Source organism: Euprymna scolopes, chromosome 40, assembly GCF_053919585.1.
Source record: "Euprymna scolopes isolate OS-2025 chromosome 40, ASM5391958v1, whole genome shotgun sequence".
Taxonomy (NCBI): Eukaryota; Metazoa; Mollusca; class Cephalopoda; order Sepiida; family Sepiolidae; genus Euprymna; species Euprymna scolopes.
In genome coordinates, this window is record NC_136521.1 from 42,158,759 (window position 1) to 42,178,070 (window position 19,312).

The window sequence follows — 19,312 nt, forward strand, 5'->3', positions numbered from 1 at the left end:
ACTTGTGATGTTGGGCTTTGTAAGGTGTTAACTTTAGTCAAAATCGTCTGCCCCTTTTTTTCATCGGATTTTCTCAGTTATTGATACTTATCAAAAACATTCCGTTGCAAAAGCTATCTAAGAACACTGCCAGATTTATAAACCACGTTTTTGTGAAATTTCAAAAACTATGCCCAGTCGTTTAGGAGTCCATAGGGAACCAATTCTCTCTCTCTCTCTCTCTCTCTCTCTCTCTCTCTCTCTCTCTCTCTCTCTCTCTCTCTCTCTCTCACACACACACACACACACACACACACAGTTCCTTTTAGAAGAGATGCCCTATTTATCGGACAGTGAGATGAGCCTAATTGGTTAAAGCCGCCCAACACATGCCAGCATGTAAAACAGACATAAAACTAAATCTGTGTTAAATCTGTATGTTAGTCATAAAAATGGCCTTACATTTTAGTCGCGACGAACGGACCTCCCGGCAGACAAAGCCACTTATAAAAATACTGGGACGTACGTTTATAAATCTAAATGCAGATATGGAAGGAGGAAGAAGAGGAGGAGTAATATTTTGGGGTGGGAATTATATTAAGGTTTTTAGTTTATTGGTTTTTTGGGGTTTTTTTTTTTTTTTTTTTTTTTTTTTCAAATATTCAAAATGTTTTGCGTTCTTGTTCTTCTCCCTTCTCCATTTTTATACTTTAAAACTGTATTTTCATTTTGATTATTTCAAATTTTATTTATTCATTGTACGGCAGATGGTTTAAGAGGAGGTGGAGGAGGATGGAAATCCCCGACATTCATTTATTCGACGTACATCCAAGGGATCGTTTTTGTTTGTTTGTTTCTCTCTCTCTCTCTCTCTCTCTCTCTCTCTCTCTCTCTCTCTCTCTCTCTCTCTCTCTCTCTCTGTTTGTGAGTTAAAGGTATCTTTTGCGTTTCTTTTGGCAGTTTTATTGGTACGTCTGTTTTTTCTGTCTGTCACATTTCAATAAAAAATAGAATTTCTGACGATTGTACTCTATAGTTATCAAGAAAAATGCGATGCCTCTGTTCAGTCTCGAAAGACAACGGATACCTGCTGTAAAGGTAACTGTGCATGTAATTGTGAGGCAAGAGTTGCGCAATAACCAACCACACCTCTCCTGAATCGGCACTAGTTCACGTGACAAGGACTGGTCCAGAACGAGTGGAAACAATGCCGAGATAAGCGAAGAATACATACTGCACCTGGAAGTCCCAAACGGTCACCCATTTCAGTACTGACCAGGCTCAACATTGCTTAACTTCGGTGATCTGGCAGGAACCGGTGTGTCAATGTGATTACGCCGTATATACAAGGAAAATAAAGTTAATAAAAATATAACAAATGGCTTAAAAAACGCAGGAAAATTGTTATCTTCTACCGACTTGCGTAGTTATGTTTTTTTTTTTTTCTTTTCTTCTTTTTTACAAAGGAGTCGCCACCTATCAAGGCCCGGATGTCACTCGAGGATAAGAGTTAATGAGTGTAGAGTGGCCAAAAAGAACATGTAGTAATCGTTAGTAGTGGAAATTTGGTAAATTGGATTATTTAAGAGGATGTTTCATCATTCTTTTTTACTTCAGCAATTTTTTTTTTTTTTTTGAATGATTTATTTTTTCGGTGCTTCTATACTAAATTAACAAAAAAAAAAAAAAAAGAAAGAAAAAAATTGAATTTCAAGTAAAACAAATTATACCTACGTAATTGCCAGGTCTAAAATAGTAACGTATCCAAAAATTACGAAAACCGATAAGGTAGAAAAATAATTATTCATGAAAAACAGTTCCTATACAGTTAAAGCTCTGGATCGGACATACTGGGTCATGTGACTGATGTACCTATTTACAATGCCTCCCCACGGGGCAGAGTTAGACACCAGGGTCGTTTTTTAACGTGGAGAAAAGGTACAAAAATAAAAATTGTCTCAGTCATGAAGGATTTCTCCTCCACTGAAAGAGAACGAGAAATGGAAGTGCCGCATCTGAAGAACAGATACTACACTTTGATCTTGGCCATGTGATGTAAGCAAAAGGGGAAGTAACTCAGTTGAAGCAATGTGTAGCAGACAGAATTTATTCAGAAAACAAAAATAAACATAAGATATATACCAGTGTTGGGACGATTAATCGGAATCGGAAAAATCGGAATATTTTAGGGTATCGGAATCGAAAAAAATTGTACCAATTTTCTAATGCCAAAACGATTCTTTTAATAGTCTTTTGTATTTGATTGTGTTTAAAGCTAAATCTTCCATTGCTGGTAATAATGATAAATAAATATTTCTTGATTTTAACCCACCAGTGAAGCTAAAATCGATAGATCGTCCTCCACAAGTATATTTTTACGTGGAGGAAAATATGTGCACATTTAACATGTGTGTTACCACGGTAATCAGAAAAATACAACTATATAGTTAAATATTTAGAGATTTATAAAGAATCCGAATCAGGAATTTAGTACAGAATCAGTTATTGTATTGGAATCGGGAAAAATATTGGAATCGTCACATCACTAATATATACATAATTTGTGAATTTTTAAAAATAACTTTTTTTTAACTGTTTGCAAAACTATTCAAAATTACTTTTCCAAAATTGGCATAAGATTTCCAGGAAACTGAAAACTTAATTACCTCCCTTGTTAACTCTCCAATTCAAATCGGTAGATTTTACAAATGTCTTCTATTTTTTCTACCTTATCATTTTTCGTAATTTTTGGATATGTTACTATCTACGACCTGACAATTACATGGGTACCATTTGTTTTACCTGAAATTCAAGATTTGTCCTTTATTACAATATAGTAGCACCATAATTTTTTTTTTTTTTTTCAAATTTTGTATCGTTTTCTAGACAGCTTGTACAAACGTGATTTAAAATGTTTCCATATTTGGATTATTTAGATCACTTTTCTCATCTTGAATGTTATTCGCACAACATTTCGACCAATGTAGCTTCCGACCTTCTTCGGGTGTATTTTGTCGAACTTAGGTATCTTTCTGTCTTTCAACCTCCACAAGAGTGTCACAACTAAATTTTACCTAATATTTCATCTATTATGCCCCGGGTCCTTGTACCAGATTCCATAGCATAACAGATAAAGTACTAGGCAAAATTCAGTTGTAACAGGGCTCTACATTGCGAGTAAAACAGTCGCATTTGCAAGTGAATTTTCAAAGTGGCGACTAGAAATAATGAAACGCTTATCTTTTGGCGATTGTATTTCTTTCACTGACAATCTTCCAAAGCTCACTACTGAGTGAAAAATATCTTTTCAACATTTTTTTTTTTTTAATAACAAAAGTTAAATTATTTATAAGTTTAATAGAACAATATACTCTTTTTTTAACAAAGGCTGTTTGAAGAAAATAGAATGTTTATACCTTCAAGTGTTAACATCTGAAAAAAACTATATCTCAGAGCTACCGTATCACGGGGTTTTACTGAAGTTTGAAACAGCATTGGTCTGTCATACTTCAATTTAAAACAGCATTTTCATTGGTCTGTCAGAATTCAGTTTGAAACAGCATTCTCATTGGTCTGTCAGAATTCAGTTTAAAACAGCATTGGTATGCCAGAATCCAAAAATAAATTTCCTTTGGTCTGTCATACTTCAATGTTAAATAGAATTTCTTTGATCTGCCATGATTCAATTTGAAATCGCATTCTCATTGGTCTGTCAACTGTTTTTCATCGCTAACTACATAGATTGGATTGGCGTATCTTAAAATATCATCTCTTCATCTTCTAAAATTTCACTGAAGTAAGTAAAGGAGAGGACTGGGTTTCGAATCTTGTTGAAGCAATGAGTTGCTTTTCGGGGGGGGGGGAAGTAATCAGAAAACAACTACATAAAGATAAAAACAAAATGAAAGATTTCAAATGTCGTTTAAAAAACAACAGCTGGAGGAAAAGAACTGTTCAACACAGACATCGTTTTTTTTTGGGGGGGGGAGGGGGGCATTTTTGCCACCATTTTTACATTTATCTGTCTGCCTATCTATCTATCAAGCAGGCGACCTGTCTGACAGACACAACCAGGGTTTTTTTTTTTAATTTAGTTTTCGTTACGCTACAATGAACTCGTTGGACAAATTAACGAGGAAATGTACGAAAGCAGTTTCCTCTTTCTCTTTCGTTCTAGGGCCCTCTTTTACTTTAACTCTTTATTCATTAATCTCTCTCTCTCTCTCTCTCTCTCTCTCTCTCTCTCTCTCTCTCTCTCTCTCTCTCTCTCTCTCTCTCTCTCTCTCTCTCTCTCTCTCTCTCTCTCTCTCTCTCTCCAAGACTTCTGGGTCGTTTCTGGCGTATCAACAATAGAAATTTACAAACGCTGTTGGAGTAACAGCGGCCATATAAAATGGCACCGAGTAAAAAGGGGCGCCAAGGGGAGAGAAGTCGGGTTTGTTATCCAAGTAAATAGGACTAATAAGAGGAAGACATTTATAGGAAAAAAGGGAGGGAAGACAAAAAAAAATCAAAGAAAAATAAGTTAGAGGAGAACAGAGCTTTAGGAAAAAAGTTAAGAAAAGAATTAGAGAAGAGATAAAAGAAAAAAGTTAAAGGAAAGAAAGAAAAAAGAAAAAGTTAAAGAAAGAAAAGAATTGGAGAAGAGAAAAAAGAAAAAAGTTAAAGGAAAGAAAGAAGAAAGGAAAAGTTAAAGAAAGAAAAGAATTAGAGAAGAGAAAAAAGAAAAAAGTTAAAGGAAAGAAAGAAAAAAGAAAAAGTTAAAGAAAGAAAAGAATTAGTGAAGAGAAAAAAAAAATTGAATACGAATAAACAAGAAAGAGAAGTTAAAGAAGACGAAAAGAACAATTAAAAGAAAGATAAGTAAAAGATGGAAAAGAGGAGAATATAGATTAAAGAAAAAAGCCAAGAAAAGTTATGAAATAAAAAGTTAGAGAAGTTTCAAAAGAAAAAGAGGGTAGGGAAGAAGTTAAAGAAGACGTGAAGAAATAAGAAACGAAAGAAAAATTAGAAAAGAAGGAAAAGTTAGAAAAGAAAGAAAAGTTAGAAAAAAAAATTAGAAAATATAGAAAAATTAGAGAAAGGAAAATTAGAAGAGAAAGAAAAATTAGAAGAGAAAGAAAAGTTAAAGAAGAAAGAAAAGTTAAAGAAAAAAAATTAGGAAAAAAAAAATTAGGAAAAAAAAAATTAGAAAAAAATAGAAAAATTAAAGAAGAAAGGAAATGTAGAAAAGAACAGAAAAAAAAATAAGAAAAGAAAGAAAAATTAGAAAAAAACAAAAGAAATCAAAAGTTAAAAAGGATTCAAAGGTTAGAAAAGAAAGAAAGAAAGAAAAGAACTTTTCTTTCTTCTAAAATATTTCTGTGTTCTCTAACTTTTCTTTTTTCACTAATTTTTTTCTAATTTTTCTTCCTTTTCTAATAAAGGAAGAAAAATTAGAAAAAAAATTAGTGAAAAAAGTTAGAGAACACAGAAAAATTTTAGAAGAAAGAAAAGTTAGAGAAGTTAAAAAAGAAGAAAGAGAAGAAAAGAAAGAACATAAGTTAATAAAGAGGAAAGAAAAGAGAAGAAAAGGTAGGAGAAGAAGAAGAAGAAGAAGAAGAAGAAGAAGAAGAAGAAGAAGAAGAAGAAGAAGAAGAAGAAGAATGGAACTAGGAACGAACAGAAAAGGAAAACGAAAAGACAGGTTTGTTTTAGTTTAACAGCATATCAGCCATCTGAGGGTTATTTAATGCAAAATAAAGTTGTGACATACCCTTTTATGAATAGACTAATCCATTAAATAAAGGGCAGTTGTCTGTATGCTCATCTAGAAGTTTAAAAAAAACTACAACACAAACCACCACAAAGTTGGTATATTTTTATCAGTGTTATCCTGATCTGATAATACCTAACATTTACAAAAGAAATTATTCATTTGTTGATCATGAATTGGAACAAATTTCATTGATGGTTCGGATTTTTTTTTTTCATACTTTTTATGTACGGAAGAGAAGTAATTAATATTTTACTAAGGAGTTACTTCCCTTATGCCGACTCATTCCTTGAGGAATCTATATAAAGAAGATTTATCTGTATGTAAGTGTACATGTATGTCCAGAAAGAGGAATGGGCTGGGCGTTGAAAGAGGGAGTGAGGTGGAGAAAGGGAGGAGAAAGCAGGGGAGTAGGACAAAGAGGAGTAAAGAGATAGCAGTTTTAATAGAAAAATGTTACACTTTTGCTCCAGACAACGCTGAATAGCTTTGCTATATATACATCCATTTTTAATGAAATTTAAATCATCTCCACTATTATATAAAAGGGACTTTATTTCTCTGCGTGTGTGCGTGCATGCATGTGCATGTGAGTTCTTTCCCTTTTTGCCTTGAAAACGGTTGAGATGATTTTATGAAATTTCACACAAAGGTACTTTATGTGCCTGGCAGTGTTCTGAGGTAGGTTTTGTCTCAGAATGACATTGATAAATATCAATAATCGATAATCGAAAAAAATCCAATGAAAGAAGGAACACGTGATTTTGACCAAAGTTAACACCTTACACAGCCTAACAGCACAAGTGCATTTAAGAAGTTTTATTACCACATAAGTCGAAAGGACCGACATATAAAATCAACAGTAGGTTCTTTGATATAACAGGGGTGCTTTCAAAACGAAAGTTTCTGTTTAAAGCACAACTGAATCATGATACTTGACTTTTTCATTTTAAACTTAAATTCAAGCCAGTATCACTGCACAATTAGTAAAGCCAAGCATATAAAATCACTAGTAGGTTCTTTGATATGACAGGTGCGTGTTCGAAATTAATGTTTCTGTTTAGAGCACAACTGAAGCATGATACTTGACTTTTGCATTTTAAACTTTAATTGAAGCCATTATATAAAAATAATTTTATAAAATCAACAGTAGGTTCTCTACAGTGCAATGTGGACTACAATGTATTGTGGACTAAATCACTGCAGAGTCGTATCTGAAACTTCCTCCTGATGCACCATGATGGATCCCAATTAGAGCAGGCACTCAATCGATTTGACTAAACAATGGGCGATTTCACAAGTCCGATGACAATTAAAATATGGAAGTGTGAAACATTTGTTGATTATCATTCAATCCTGGGCAACGTCGGGTCTCCCTGCTGCTCTTAGAATACATTGCATTACCCTTGGAAAACATTACTTTTAAGAAAACGTTAGTGTTAAAAGTAAATTTTACATGGGATATCATCATTACTAGATTCCGAAGGGCATTCCAAAAGAAATGATTCCTATTTTTTTTATTCCACCTAAATGGATTAAAAGAGATTGTAAATTGCATTGTTATGATGACTGAACTCATGCATTCATGGCCTGAAAGATTCATCATTGGTTATTCCCTCCTTAATAACCTCTCAAGAAATAGAAATCCAAATCAGCATTGTAATGGTTATGATTTACCATTAATCACTAAAAACCATTAAAAAATTTCATTTTATATATATTTGTAATGTTGTGACCCTTGGGCTGTGATCATAGCGTAGTATCTGTGTTAACTGTGGCAAGCAGGGCCAAGGGTTAAAACATTATTATTATTATTGTCATTATTATTATTAATTGATTTGAGCGATGGCGGGGTTGCTGAATCAATTATTATGATTAGAAAAATAAACAATTAAATTGGAAAAAAAAAGATTGACATATAATATCGCAAAAGGAATGTGAAAATAGGAAATAGATGTAAAATAATTTTTTGTTTGCATAAACAAATAACTAGATTTGGGTTACATCAGCTGTTGGTCTGAGACACATAATGAGACATGTGGTGAATATAGATTTGGGGAGACTCTAGTTAGTCTTTAGTTGGACATCAGAGAGAACGGACAACTCAAAAATAACTAAATGATACAACGTATATACATACACGCATTTACATGTACATGAATATACAGAAAAAGATAAAGCCCACTATTCAACATGTGCGTCGGTATAGAACATATTCATACACACAGCGTAATATATATATATATATATATATATATATAAAACTATGTTATCAATTTACATAATTTTTGGAATATGATCTTTTTGTGAGGTATTAGCTGTGCAACGCTGGATAGAAAGCATTTATTTAGTTATCTGTTTATCTATCTTTCTATCTAATTGTCTCTCTTTCTAGCGGAGTAAACAACAGAGGTTGAATCATTGGAAACAATAAGTTGAGCGAGCATGTAGGGTCAAAGGCTCAAAGGGTCATGTATTAAACTTGGTTGACCGGTCGGTTGTACCGAAAGTATGAAGTGGGGACCAGACGTGACATTTTAGGTGCTCCAGTTAGAGTAAGCTGAGTTAGGTTTAGTTGAGTTGGGTTCGAGAAGTCGAGGAAGCAAGATGAGTTAAACAGGTCTCCACATAAGGGGACGGCGGTCGCCAAATGGATGCAGAGAAACGCCACAAGTCCGAGATCATCGATTTCACTCCATGCTGCAGAAGACGAGGATGCCTGGGAGTTAAATAAACTAATATATAAAAACATACATCCTCTTGTGCCTGTCTTGCATGCATGTTTGTTATAGCAGAACCCAGCTCCACCAAGACGTTGGCGAATTCCCCAGGCAGCAGCTAAAAGACAGGAGGCCATGCAGCAACAGGTATGTCAGTATAAATGTACTGTGAATCATATGTAATACACACACACACCCACCCACGAACATTAGACGAGTCACGGACTGTTAAGTAAATAGACATTAAGAGATCTGAAGGCAATAGTCCGTTATATAAGCAGTTAAAAAACTGACGGTTTGATAACAATGAGAATAAAACATGTGCAGCATTTTCATTCTGTGATGGGTGGGTACGTCATAAATATTTTCTGTATTTTTGTTGTTTTTTCAATATGAGAGGAATTCAAACAAGAACCGAATATCTTTGTATATTAATCATGAAGATGAACAGAATTAAGAAGTATGGAGTGTAAAGCACATTTCTCTCTGGAATGATCTACCAGGGTCATTCCAAAAGAAATGTCTCCTATTTTTTTTTTTTTATTTTGCCCGAATGGATCAGAGGGGATTGCAAACTGCATTATTATAATGACTGAACTTATACATTCATGACCTGAAAATTTCATCTCTCTGTTGCAGATATTGACGGTGAGAAGAAATGTTGACGTTGGCATAGTTAGGAGATGTGTTTGTCAAGTCAGGGTGATGAAAGAGATGTGAGTGGCAAAGCGTGCTCCAGACGCCCATGCACAGCCACCAAAAGCATATTGAGAATGGTGGTGACTATGTTGAAAAATAAATTCTGGAGCACAAAAGGTTGATTGTTTTTAATGGTTCCACTCCCGTCTTTGTAGCACTTCAACTTTAAGAATTTGTTGTTATTTTTTTTTTTTTGTTTTTTTTAGTTAAAAAATAGAATGCTTTACTTCTGGAATGACCCTCGTGTCAATTCGGAAACTAAAAAGAAGAAATAAGGTTTTGATCTTTTTTTTTTTTAAATCTGGTTGCATGAAATGGTTGGAAATACTACAGGAAAGAAGGATAAAAGCACATAGCTTGAAAACTTTCTGGTGTGGGGGGGGGCATAATGTAATTAAAGATAATTTAGAGCCCTCTAGATAAAAAAGATATGCGACCTGAAATTCACGTATGAAGATAAAAAACAGAGCTGTGATAAATCCAAAAACTATCTTATGGTGAAAATCAATATTTTCCCAAGTGATTTTGAGAGAGTTCACTCCCTTACATACATTAAAAAAAACATGACTCATGCGCCACCACCAAGAATCAAAACCAAAACATTTAGCTAACGATTTACTTTTTACTTTGTCCTTAATGCCTAAGCTACGAAAACATGTTTGCTACAAGGCTAAAAATTAAAACATGAACCAATAGCTATTACGTTATGCATGCATAAAAAAGTGAACCAATAGCTATTACATTATGCATACATATGCATAATGCCATCATTCAACCATCACCTGGCAAATTTCATTTTTTTTATTCTCACACTTTCGCACCAATTTTCCCTGGCTAAAACCCAAATATAAAGTTTCACGTGGATTTGAATACCCTATATATACAGTTTCATGTCTGTAGACCAAAAACTGACAGAGGAGTTTGGTAGGCAAAATTTTTTAAACAAATATATATACACATACATAAATATATATAGAAAGAGGTTTGTGTTTACTATAAACATTTTATGTAATTATGTAAGTATAAATCATGTAGGATATCTGCATGAATATAATTACACGAAATAGTTAACTAAAGACGATCATCTCGTAAGAAAACCTAAAAAAAACTAATAGGGAATTAATTAAAATGAATGTTTAAAAGAATATGCAAATTAGCTAGATCGTTTTGCAGATGAATGCAATTCCACAACCCATATATAAAAATGCTGTATTCTTTTTTTTTAAATAAATAGAAAAAAAGGGGGTTTTAATATGAATATCAATCGACAAAAAAGCCCAAATTTATAGGAGTATAGATAGATAAAAAAAGGGAGATAATTCAGAAGACTAAAAATCTAAAAAGATAAATGGAAGATAATACAAAAATTAAAAAACACACACACGCACAAAAATAGAAAAAGGAGATAATCTGCGATAAAAAAAAGACTACAACAAACGAAAAAAGGATCACAATTAAAAAATTTTTTAAATCCAAACCAAGAAAGAGTTATTAATTGAAAAATTAACGATCATAATAAAAGAAAGAGTGAGATAATTCAGAAAACTAAAAGTCTGAAAAGAAAAAATGGAAGATAATAAAAAATTAAAAAACCCACACACACGAAATAAAAAGGGGAGGTAATTTACGAAAAAAAAGAAAAGACTCCCAACAAACAACAAAAAAGAGATCACAATTTAAAAAAAATTTAAAAATCCAAACCAAAAAGGGGTCATTAATTGAAAAATTAAACATCTGAATAAAAGAAAAAAGGGAAGATAATTTAAAAAAAAAAAAAGAAAAAAACTCTACTTACAGTACTGCGTACACAAAACACGTGGCAGTAGTGTTTGTCCAGTTCTTTGTCCTTCGTGATGTAAGCAAAGAAATTCAAATGTTCACTATCCTGGCAAGCACAGAAGATGTTACCGATTTCATGTTCACAGACAACTCGCTGAAACAATAAGAGTGTTACATATTAGAGGTCTGTCATTATTAGTGATTAAGTTAACTAGAGTGAATTTTGGTAAGGGTCACCTATAGTGCAGGTCACGACAATCTATCTGCAGGCAAAATTGTACACAGGGACAGATATGAATTCAAGCAGGGGCAACAACTAAAATGTCAGAGAAAACAAAATTTTCTCTACAATGTTGGGGAAAACCAGCTCCTTCCCCCAAAAGTGGAAACTCTGGCAGTGTCTTAATGAATAGCAATTGTCTGATATGAAGGGTTTCCCCCATATTGATCAAAGCTGATTGCCTTCAAGACATCCTAGCTGGAAGGCCAGGCGGTATACCTTTGCTTTGATTAGTTTCGTTTTATTTAGATGAGAATGATGCCAAGTTTTCAAACGAGAGAAACTGAAGATTCCGTTGGAAGCATGTGTATAACACATGTCCAGAGATTTAGCAGAGAAGCTAATAAATGAAAAAAAAAAAAAAAAGTAGGTAAAAAAATTCAAATATGACAAATAAATGTTACCAAAAGCAATAAGTTACTTTTCTATCTCTCTGGATAAGATTTTCTATGTTTTAACGTATTTTAAAGCTTTTATTCTGTAAGTTTTAATTTTTATTTTTATTTCGGACTATTAGTCTTATCTTTATTAGTTGTTGTTTTTGGATCTTTTTTATTGCTTCACAACGTTTCGGCCAACTTCCTCTGGCCTTCGTCAGGTGGTAACCGCGACGGATAGGAACTTCGAATATCCTAACTGCATTCTCAGCCATCACTGCCATCCGTAGTTGTTGTCGTCTCACCACATTTTTGACCAATTAACCTCTGGCACGCTTTGGGTGGGATTGAAACCGCTATCTTCAGACAATGCTCATCTGGAACCGTAGAGATTCAACGTCTCTATCAACTGCGCCACGGGCCCCGAAGGGCAATCAAGGTTGGATTCTTTGATCTTATAAATCCACGTTTATTTATTATCTGATCTTCCATAGTTGGGTCCGTACCGATTGGTATATATATTATTCCTTAATTGGAATTCATTTTTTTTTTTTTTTTTTTTTTTTTTTTTGAGATGAGCATTATATGTTAATTTTTATTTTTATTTCGGACTATTAGTCTCATCTTTATTATTTATTATTTATTCTGTAAGATAACCAAGTAGTGCCAAGTTAGTAAATTAAACAGACAACAGCATGGCTGACAAGAACATGCCATCTTTAGAATGCCAGAGCCATTATTGACATTCCGTAGACGGTATGCTCTTGTCGGTCATGCTGTTGCCGGTTTAATTTACCAACTTGGCATTACTTGTTTTTTGAACCGAATAAAAACTTTAAAATAAATTAAAACACGTTTCTCAATTTTTGAGATGAGGATTGGTTATTCATATTATTTGAATTCATCGGACTCTTATCAAGCTGTTTCGGTTGATATAACCTCCGACCTTCTTCAGGTGTATTTTGTCGAAATCTGGAAATTCCCGAGTTCCACAGAAACATGCACAAGTTTGACAAGATACACCTGACGAAGATCAGAGGTTACATTGACTGAAACATTGTGAAATTGAAACTCAAGTTGAGAACAGTAGTCGATGAATCCAAATAATACGAAATTAAAACACACAAAACTTATCCAGGTAGGTAGAAGAGTACCTTATCCGCCCTTTGGTAACATTTGTTTGCTATATATTTGAATTATTGTCCCTATTTTTTACGTTTCTCTGCTAAATCCTTGCACATCCAAATAATATGGGAAACTGATAATCTCAGAGAATGCTACTGACGCCTCTGTCCGTTGAGTCACTCATTTCTTACATTAGTAAGTAGTAAGTTAATGAAAATAATCAGTTTAATTATTTAATCTCCCTCTTATTAAGTTCATTTTCTCTAGTGGAACCTTGAAGAAAATGCGGCAAAAGTCTCCTTATGTCTTTCCGACATAATAAGTTTTATTCGTCTAATTAAAAAGATTAAATGATCACCGGTGAAAATGAAAAGAAGCAATGATGAAGAGACCAAGAACACCCGCACACGTATATATAAAAAGATTTTTATTTTATTAGGTTTGTTGATCGCTCATGTGTGAAAACAAAACAAGAATAAGTGAAGCATGCATGATCTCCCGTGAGTGCTCAGTGGAGGAGGCATAAAACAATAACTAAGTGCAGCATTTTCTCACCCCATCCCCCACATTTAGCCCCAAAAGTCCTCAAGGGACATCAAATCCTGGTGAAAATGAACAAATGGTGCACATGTAAATTTGAGTTTTGCACCATGCAAAAAAAGAAATTACTAAGTCCATCATTTGTTCCTCCCCATTTAGTCCCAAAAAACCCCAAGGCCTTAACATATTTAAATTTGAGTTCAGCACCATGCAAAACTGCTAAATAGACATACACAGAAAATTTTGTTAGAGATTGCAGAATAATAGTAGTAAATTAACACTGCGTTGTGACGGACAATAGTTCATGTGGCAAGTTGAGTTTCCTACTGTTGACAGTACTTATTTTCTTATTCATAGATTCAATAGATAAAATGTACTCGGCTCCCCCCCAAAATTCTTTCAAATTTGTTCAAGTTTGATTTAAGTACTAAATTGAAATTGAGTATTTAATAAAAATTAACCAATTGAATAGCGTATTTATGGAAATTGTTAATTCTTCTTCAGAATTTCCTCTATATCAAAAAACAAAAATAATGAAAAATCAGTATGATGTATGTATCCATGACGAAACAAAAACACCATTTCCACAAAAATCACGTAAAGTGATCAAATAGTTTTATTTTTATAAAGAAAATCATTATTAAGCGATTAATGGATATTCGTAGGCATTACAACATTAATCTAGAATATACGATTTATTGTTGAGTTATCTCCCCTGTATTTTTAAGATTTTTTTTCAAAATGGCGGGCGAGACAGTCACTTTTGGGATACTCATAAAGTTTGATTTTTTTATTTGAAAATAAAAGTATTTTATTTGGAGCAAGACGAGTTCTATCTGAGAAGGGTTTATGGGATTTCAATTTCGATAAATAATTTTTAAAACAAAAACGAACGATAAATTAGTTTAACTGAAAAGCGAATGAAAAGTTAACAAAAATAAAACCAAAAATTAAATCCAAATCAATAATCTATAATATAAATCTCACCTATCTGTTTAAATGTATGTATGTATGAATGTATGTATATATGTCTCACAAAAACGGTATTATTTTGAAGCTCGAACCTTCGGACGACAAACATCAAAACATTGGTCAAAAACATTAATTCCTTCACATTCAACTGAGCACTTTTCTACAGGAAGGGGTCGTTTTATTGCCAATATTTTCGAAAGGCATCGCCTCTTTTTGATTGTCTAGCATTAATTTAAACCTACGTCACTTCCGGTTTGGAAATGAGCGCAACAGCTAACGTGTCACTTTTTGTTTTCACTTTCTTTTTCCTACTTCATGGTACGGGTTCGAGCCTGCCTACTTGCCTCTTACCACTTTTTTTTTTTTTTTTGCACTCGCAATTTTCCATTTTTTTTAATTTTTTTTTTTTCAACCAACACCTTCACACACACCTCCATTTTCTTTTCCACCTTTGCATCACGGGTTTGAGCCTGACTGCCTACTACAGCATTTTTTTTTTTTTTTGCACAACATACACCTACACACACCCGGGCAACGCCGGGCACCCAGGCTAGTGTTTACATAAACAAAGCTACTCTTGCAGAAAGGCAACACCGAGAGCGAAATGATGGATCAAACAGATGTTCAAGCATCTCTCTAAGTATACCGTGAAGGCTACATGATCCCGGTTTAAGCACCGGCTGGAGGTCATGATCAAGGTTCAGGGGCAGCTTCTTTGAGTAAACAAAATATTTTTTAAGAAATGCACTTTGAATTTGAAAACATGCATCAATTATTGGCCAAGATATGACGTTTTTTTTTCTTTCTTTTTCAAAAATGTTAAATTTTTTTCAAACAAAGTGAAAAAATTGTTATTAAAGGCATAGCATGTGATAATGAAGAAAAGAAAAAAAGGAGAAAAAATGAATTAAAGAGAAAATAAGAAAGAAAAAGTATAAGAAAAAGAGAAAAAAAAGTGGAAAGAAAGAAAGAAAGAAAGAGATAGGAAAAGAAAAACAAGAGAAAGAAAAGAAGAAAAAAAATGAAAGAAAGAAAGAGAAAGGGAAACAGAAAAAGATAGGGAGGAAGGGAAAAGAAAGAAGCAGAAATAAAAAGAAACAAACAAACAAAAACAAAATTGACTTTTTTAGTACAGGGTGGAACGATAAAATTGTCGCTCTAGAAAAAGACGACATTAATTCCATTTCCGTTTGATGAAAAACAGTTTTCTTTTTTGTTGCAGACCATCTACTAGTTGGCCAGTTGTGTACAAATTCCAAGAGTGATAGAAGCCTTTTATTATGTCTGAAAGTGACACAATATTCAATGACCGAGATCGGAGATGCGCCGCTGTACAACTCATGCTCTCTACCAATTCAAGTTATGACAACAGGACCATTGCCAACCCCTCAAAATGCATCGCTGGATTGCAACAAATAACAGGGACATACTCTGGGTGATGGGAAAAAAAATTTCTGGAAAGGGTTATGGTCTTTGGTGTGGTTTCAAATTAGGGTCACATCATGCTACCTCACATCTTCAGAATTCGGCTTGAAAGTCAACACAAAAGTCTACCTAGATGTGCTGAAGAATGTTGTGGTCCCCAAGTGCAATCAGGTGGCGTGGCAGCAGTCCAAAGAGACCCAGGATTGGTTTCAGAAAGACTGCTACGACTTTATACCCTTCTCTCACTACAATCCCTCTCCCCCGACTTGAACCCACTGTACTACTTAGTTTGGTCATACATTGCGAACATCACAAACATGACCTCCCACAATACCAAAGTCAGCCTGATCGCCGCCATCTACCGAGTATTCGTCGAGCTTCTGTCAGCGTTTGTGGAAAAGGCATGCTCCCAGTTCCAGGCCCATATGAAGGCGGTGATTGAGGCTGAAGGTTATTACATTGATTAGATGTCAGCTCTACTACGTAATCAAGTTACCTGAATTGATTTTTTTCAATAAAAGTTTTAAAATAAAGTGTTGTTTTCTTTAGGTAACACTATTGTTTCACCGTGTATCATATTCTGGGGTGCTTAATGGATAAATAAAATAACCGTGTTTTGGGCGATCTTGCATATTTACCGATCGAAACGACTTCCGGATTTTGAAACTTGTCAAAAGTAAACAGTAAAAAGGAGAGAAAGAGCAAAAGAAAGAAAGAGAGAGAAAGATAAAGAAGACAGAAAAAGAGAAAAAGAGAAAAACAAAAAAGAAACAGAAAGAAAGAAAGAAAAAGAGATTAACAAAAACAAAAGTTACCTTTTTAGTATCATATTCTGAAGTGCTTATTAGATAGAGGACCTAATAACTGTATTTTTGACAATCTTGCATATTTATCGATCCAAGCTACTTCCGGTTTGAAACTCATCAGAATTAAAGTGTTACTTAATCTGATGAACTCGCTGCATTTTTCATTTATTTTAATTTATCTATACTCCTATAAATTTTTTTGTTTGTTTTCTGTTTTGTTTGTTTTTGTGTGTTTATTAAACCCTTTTTTTCTATGAGCATTTATTTGATTTCCCACCAAAGCAAAATGTGACACAAGGTCGTTTTTAATGTGGGGTTAAACCAGCTCCCCGAAAAAAAGGCAAAAAGGGACACTCTGATTGGGTCCAAAAATAGTAATTGTCCCAGTATAGAGGGTTTCCCCTCCATTGACTGGGACAAAAATTATCTCAAGTGCAGCATCTGCAGAACAGATACTACACTTTGATCCCGAAGGGAACCCTCTTTTCTATTTATTGTATTTATTTGCTTCTCCACGAAAGCAAATTAGGCACAAGGTCGTTTTTAATGTCGGGTTAAACCAGCTCCCTAAAACAAGGATAAAAATGGGGAACTCTGGCAGTATCCAAAAAAATAGTAATTGTCTCAGTATGAAGAGTTTCCTCTACATTGACCAAGGACCAATTAACTTATGTACAGCATCTGCAGAACAGATACTACACTTTGATCCCGGCCCAAAGGCCAAGAGCAACAGAAAAAAGGCAAAGTATTTAATTGCTCCCCCACCGAGCAAATTAGGCACAAGGCCGATAATGTGAGGAGTGAAGGGGAAATGGGGACCAACTCTCTGGGGAGTAGGGGAGCTGGATAGTGACAATTGGTATGAATGGTTGCCCCTACATTGACCAAGGTCTTATATGTGGGGTTGCCCCCACATATGGTCTTTGCTTGCAGTATCTGCCGGAACAGATACTACACTTTCATCCTGGCCCGAAGGCCAAGAACAACAGAAAAAAGGCAAGCCTCTTTTCTAGTTATTTAAAAAGAAAATACAATTTTCTTATATAATGGTTGTGGAAATGCATTCCTTAATCATCCCATCAGAAAACTGAAAAAACGAATAAGGAATTAATTAAAATGAATGTTTAAAAGAATAGTTAACTATTACGCGTAATTATATTCATGCAGATATTCTACATGATTTATACTTGCGTAATATTTGTGTAAAAAGTTCATACTATGCACAAGTCTCTTTCTATATATATTTTGTGTATACGTATATATTTTTGTTTAAAAAATTTTGCCTACCAAACTTCTGTCAGTTTTTGGTCTACAGATATGAAATTCATATATAGGGTATTCGGACCCATGCAAAACTTGATATTTAGGTTTTAGCCGGGGGAAATCGGTGCAAAAGTCTGAAAATTAACAAAATGAAATTTACCAGGTGAAGATCGAACGATGGCATTACGAATATGCATGCGTAACGTAATAGCTATTGCTTCATGTTTTAATTTTTAGCCTTGCAGTAAACATGTTTTCATACTACAGCCGTTGGTTAACGTCAAAGGAAAAAGTAAATTGTAAGCTAAACGTTTTGGTTTCGATTCTAGGTGGTGGCGCACGAGTTATTTTACTTTTTTAAAAAAAAACTTTTTAAACCATTACGAAATATTGGGTCCAATATAATATAATAATAAATACGAAATCTGCATTAATCAAAATATCATATTTAAGTGTATTTTGCGACCGGGCAATTCCTGGCGGTCTGCTAGTTATATTTAAAAAAATATATTTTTTTTAAATTTAATTCATATTTGTTTTTGTTTTTTTTTTACTATTAAGTAAACATTCATTTTCTTTTCCATTTATTTATTATAATTTATTATATTAAAAAATGAAATATGTTACTTTCAGTATTAATCATTTCTGTAAACTATTGGAATTATTAAGGAGTCACTAACGGAGTGCCCTGTGATTGGATGAAAAAACAACCAATCACAGACCTCCCTTTTTAGATTCCTCCCAACCCCTCGAGATCGGTTATTTCGATTTCTCTTCCTCTTTTGCAGAAGACAACACTTGTTTTTCAGTCTTCTCTGCCATTCATACCGGACGCGTGGGAGAAGTTTCAACAGCAATCGCAGCACCAAGGAATTCAAGGCTTCCCCTCCTTTTTTTTTTTTTTAAACCTCAACCCGGCCACACTCCACAGGAAACAAACAACGTTAAAAGGACGAACAATAGATAAGTTCCGCAAAGCGACTGCTTTTGCAAAGAAACATTCTTCCTTCTCTTTCCTATTAATACAAGTTTTCTTATAACAACTTCACTTGTATTTATTCCTTCTTGTCGACGTCCCATTATTTTTGTTACGGTCTATGGTTGGGAAAATCCCAAATAAAACATTTTCCGTGCATCGTATATTGATATCAGAAAATAGTAACCTAATTTCCACATCTAGAAACGATTTTCTCCTTTTTTTTTTTTTTTTTTTTTTTTTTTTTTTTTACCAAATAATATTTATTTAAAAAAAAAATAAAACATAAAAAAATATATCCGGAAATTAATTATTTTCCTTGGAATATATGTATTTATAGATTTTTATCTGTAAATACATATATTCCAAGGAAAATAATTAATTTCTGGATATTTGTTTTTTAATGTTTTTATCTACATTTTTGTCAGGATCTTCAGATTAAGTATTACCGTTTATTTCCAGCAAGTTAAGTTTCAAAACCGGAAGTCGTTTAGAACAGTAACTATGCAAGATCACCTTCTTCTTCTTCTTCTTATTATTATTATTACTATTATTACTATTATTATTATTATTATTGGCTCGCATGGAGCTTTCACACAAGTCAACAAACGATCTG

General features: G+C 33.7%; 1 protein-coding gene and 1 pseudogene across 11 annotated transcripts in view; both read right to left on the reverse strand.

Moving 5' to 3' along the window:
* The window catches only part of LOC145265500 (ankyrin repeat and sterile alpha motif domain-containing protein 1B-like), a 903,976-nt gene that overhangs the window by 146,350 nt on the left and 738,314 nt on the right, over window positions 1–19,312 (reverse strand). For all 11 annotated transcript variants that reach the window (XM_080121395.1, XM_080121397.1, XM_080121394.1 and 8 more), the window contains one exon: window positions 10,949–11,086. In XM_080121395.1, the coding sequence (XP_079977521.1) occupies window positions 10,949–11,086 (138 nt within the window). The remainder of the gene's footprint in view (window positions 1–10,948; window positions 11,087–19,312) is intronic.
* On the reverse strand, window positions 1,207–1,324 carry LOC145265904 (5S ribosomal RNA; annotated as a pseudogene).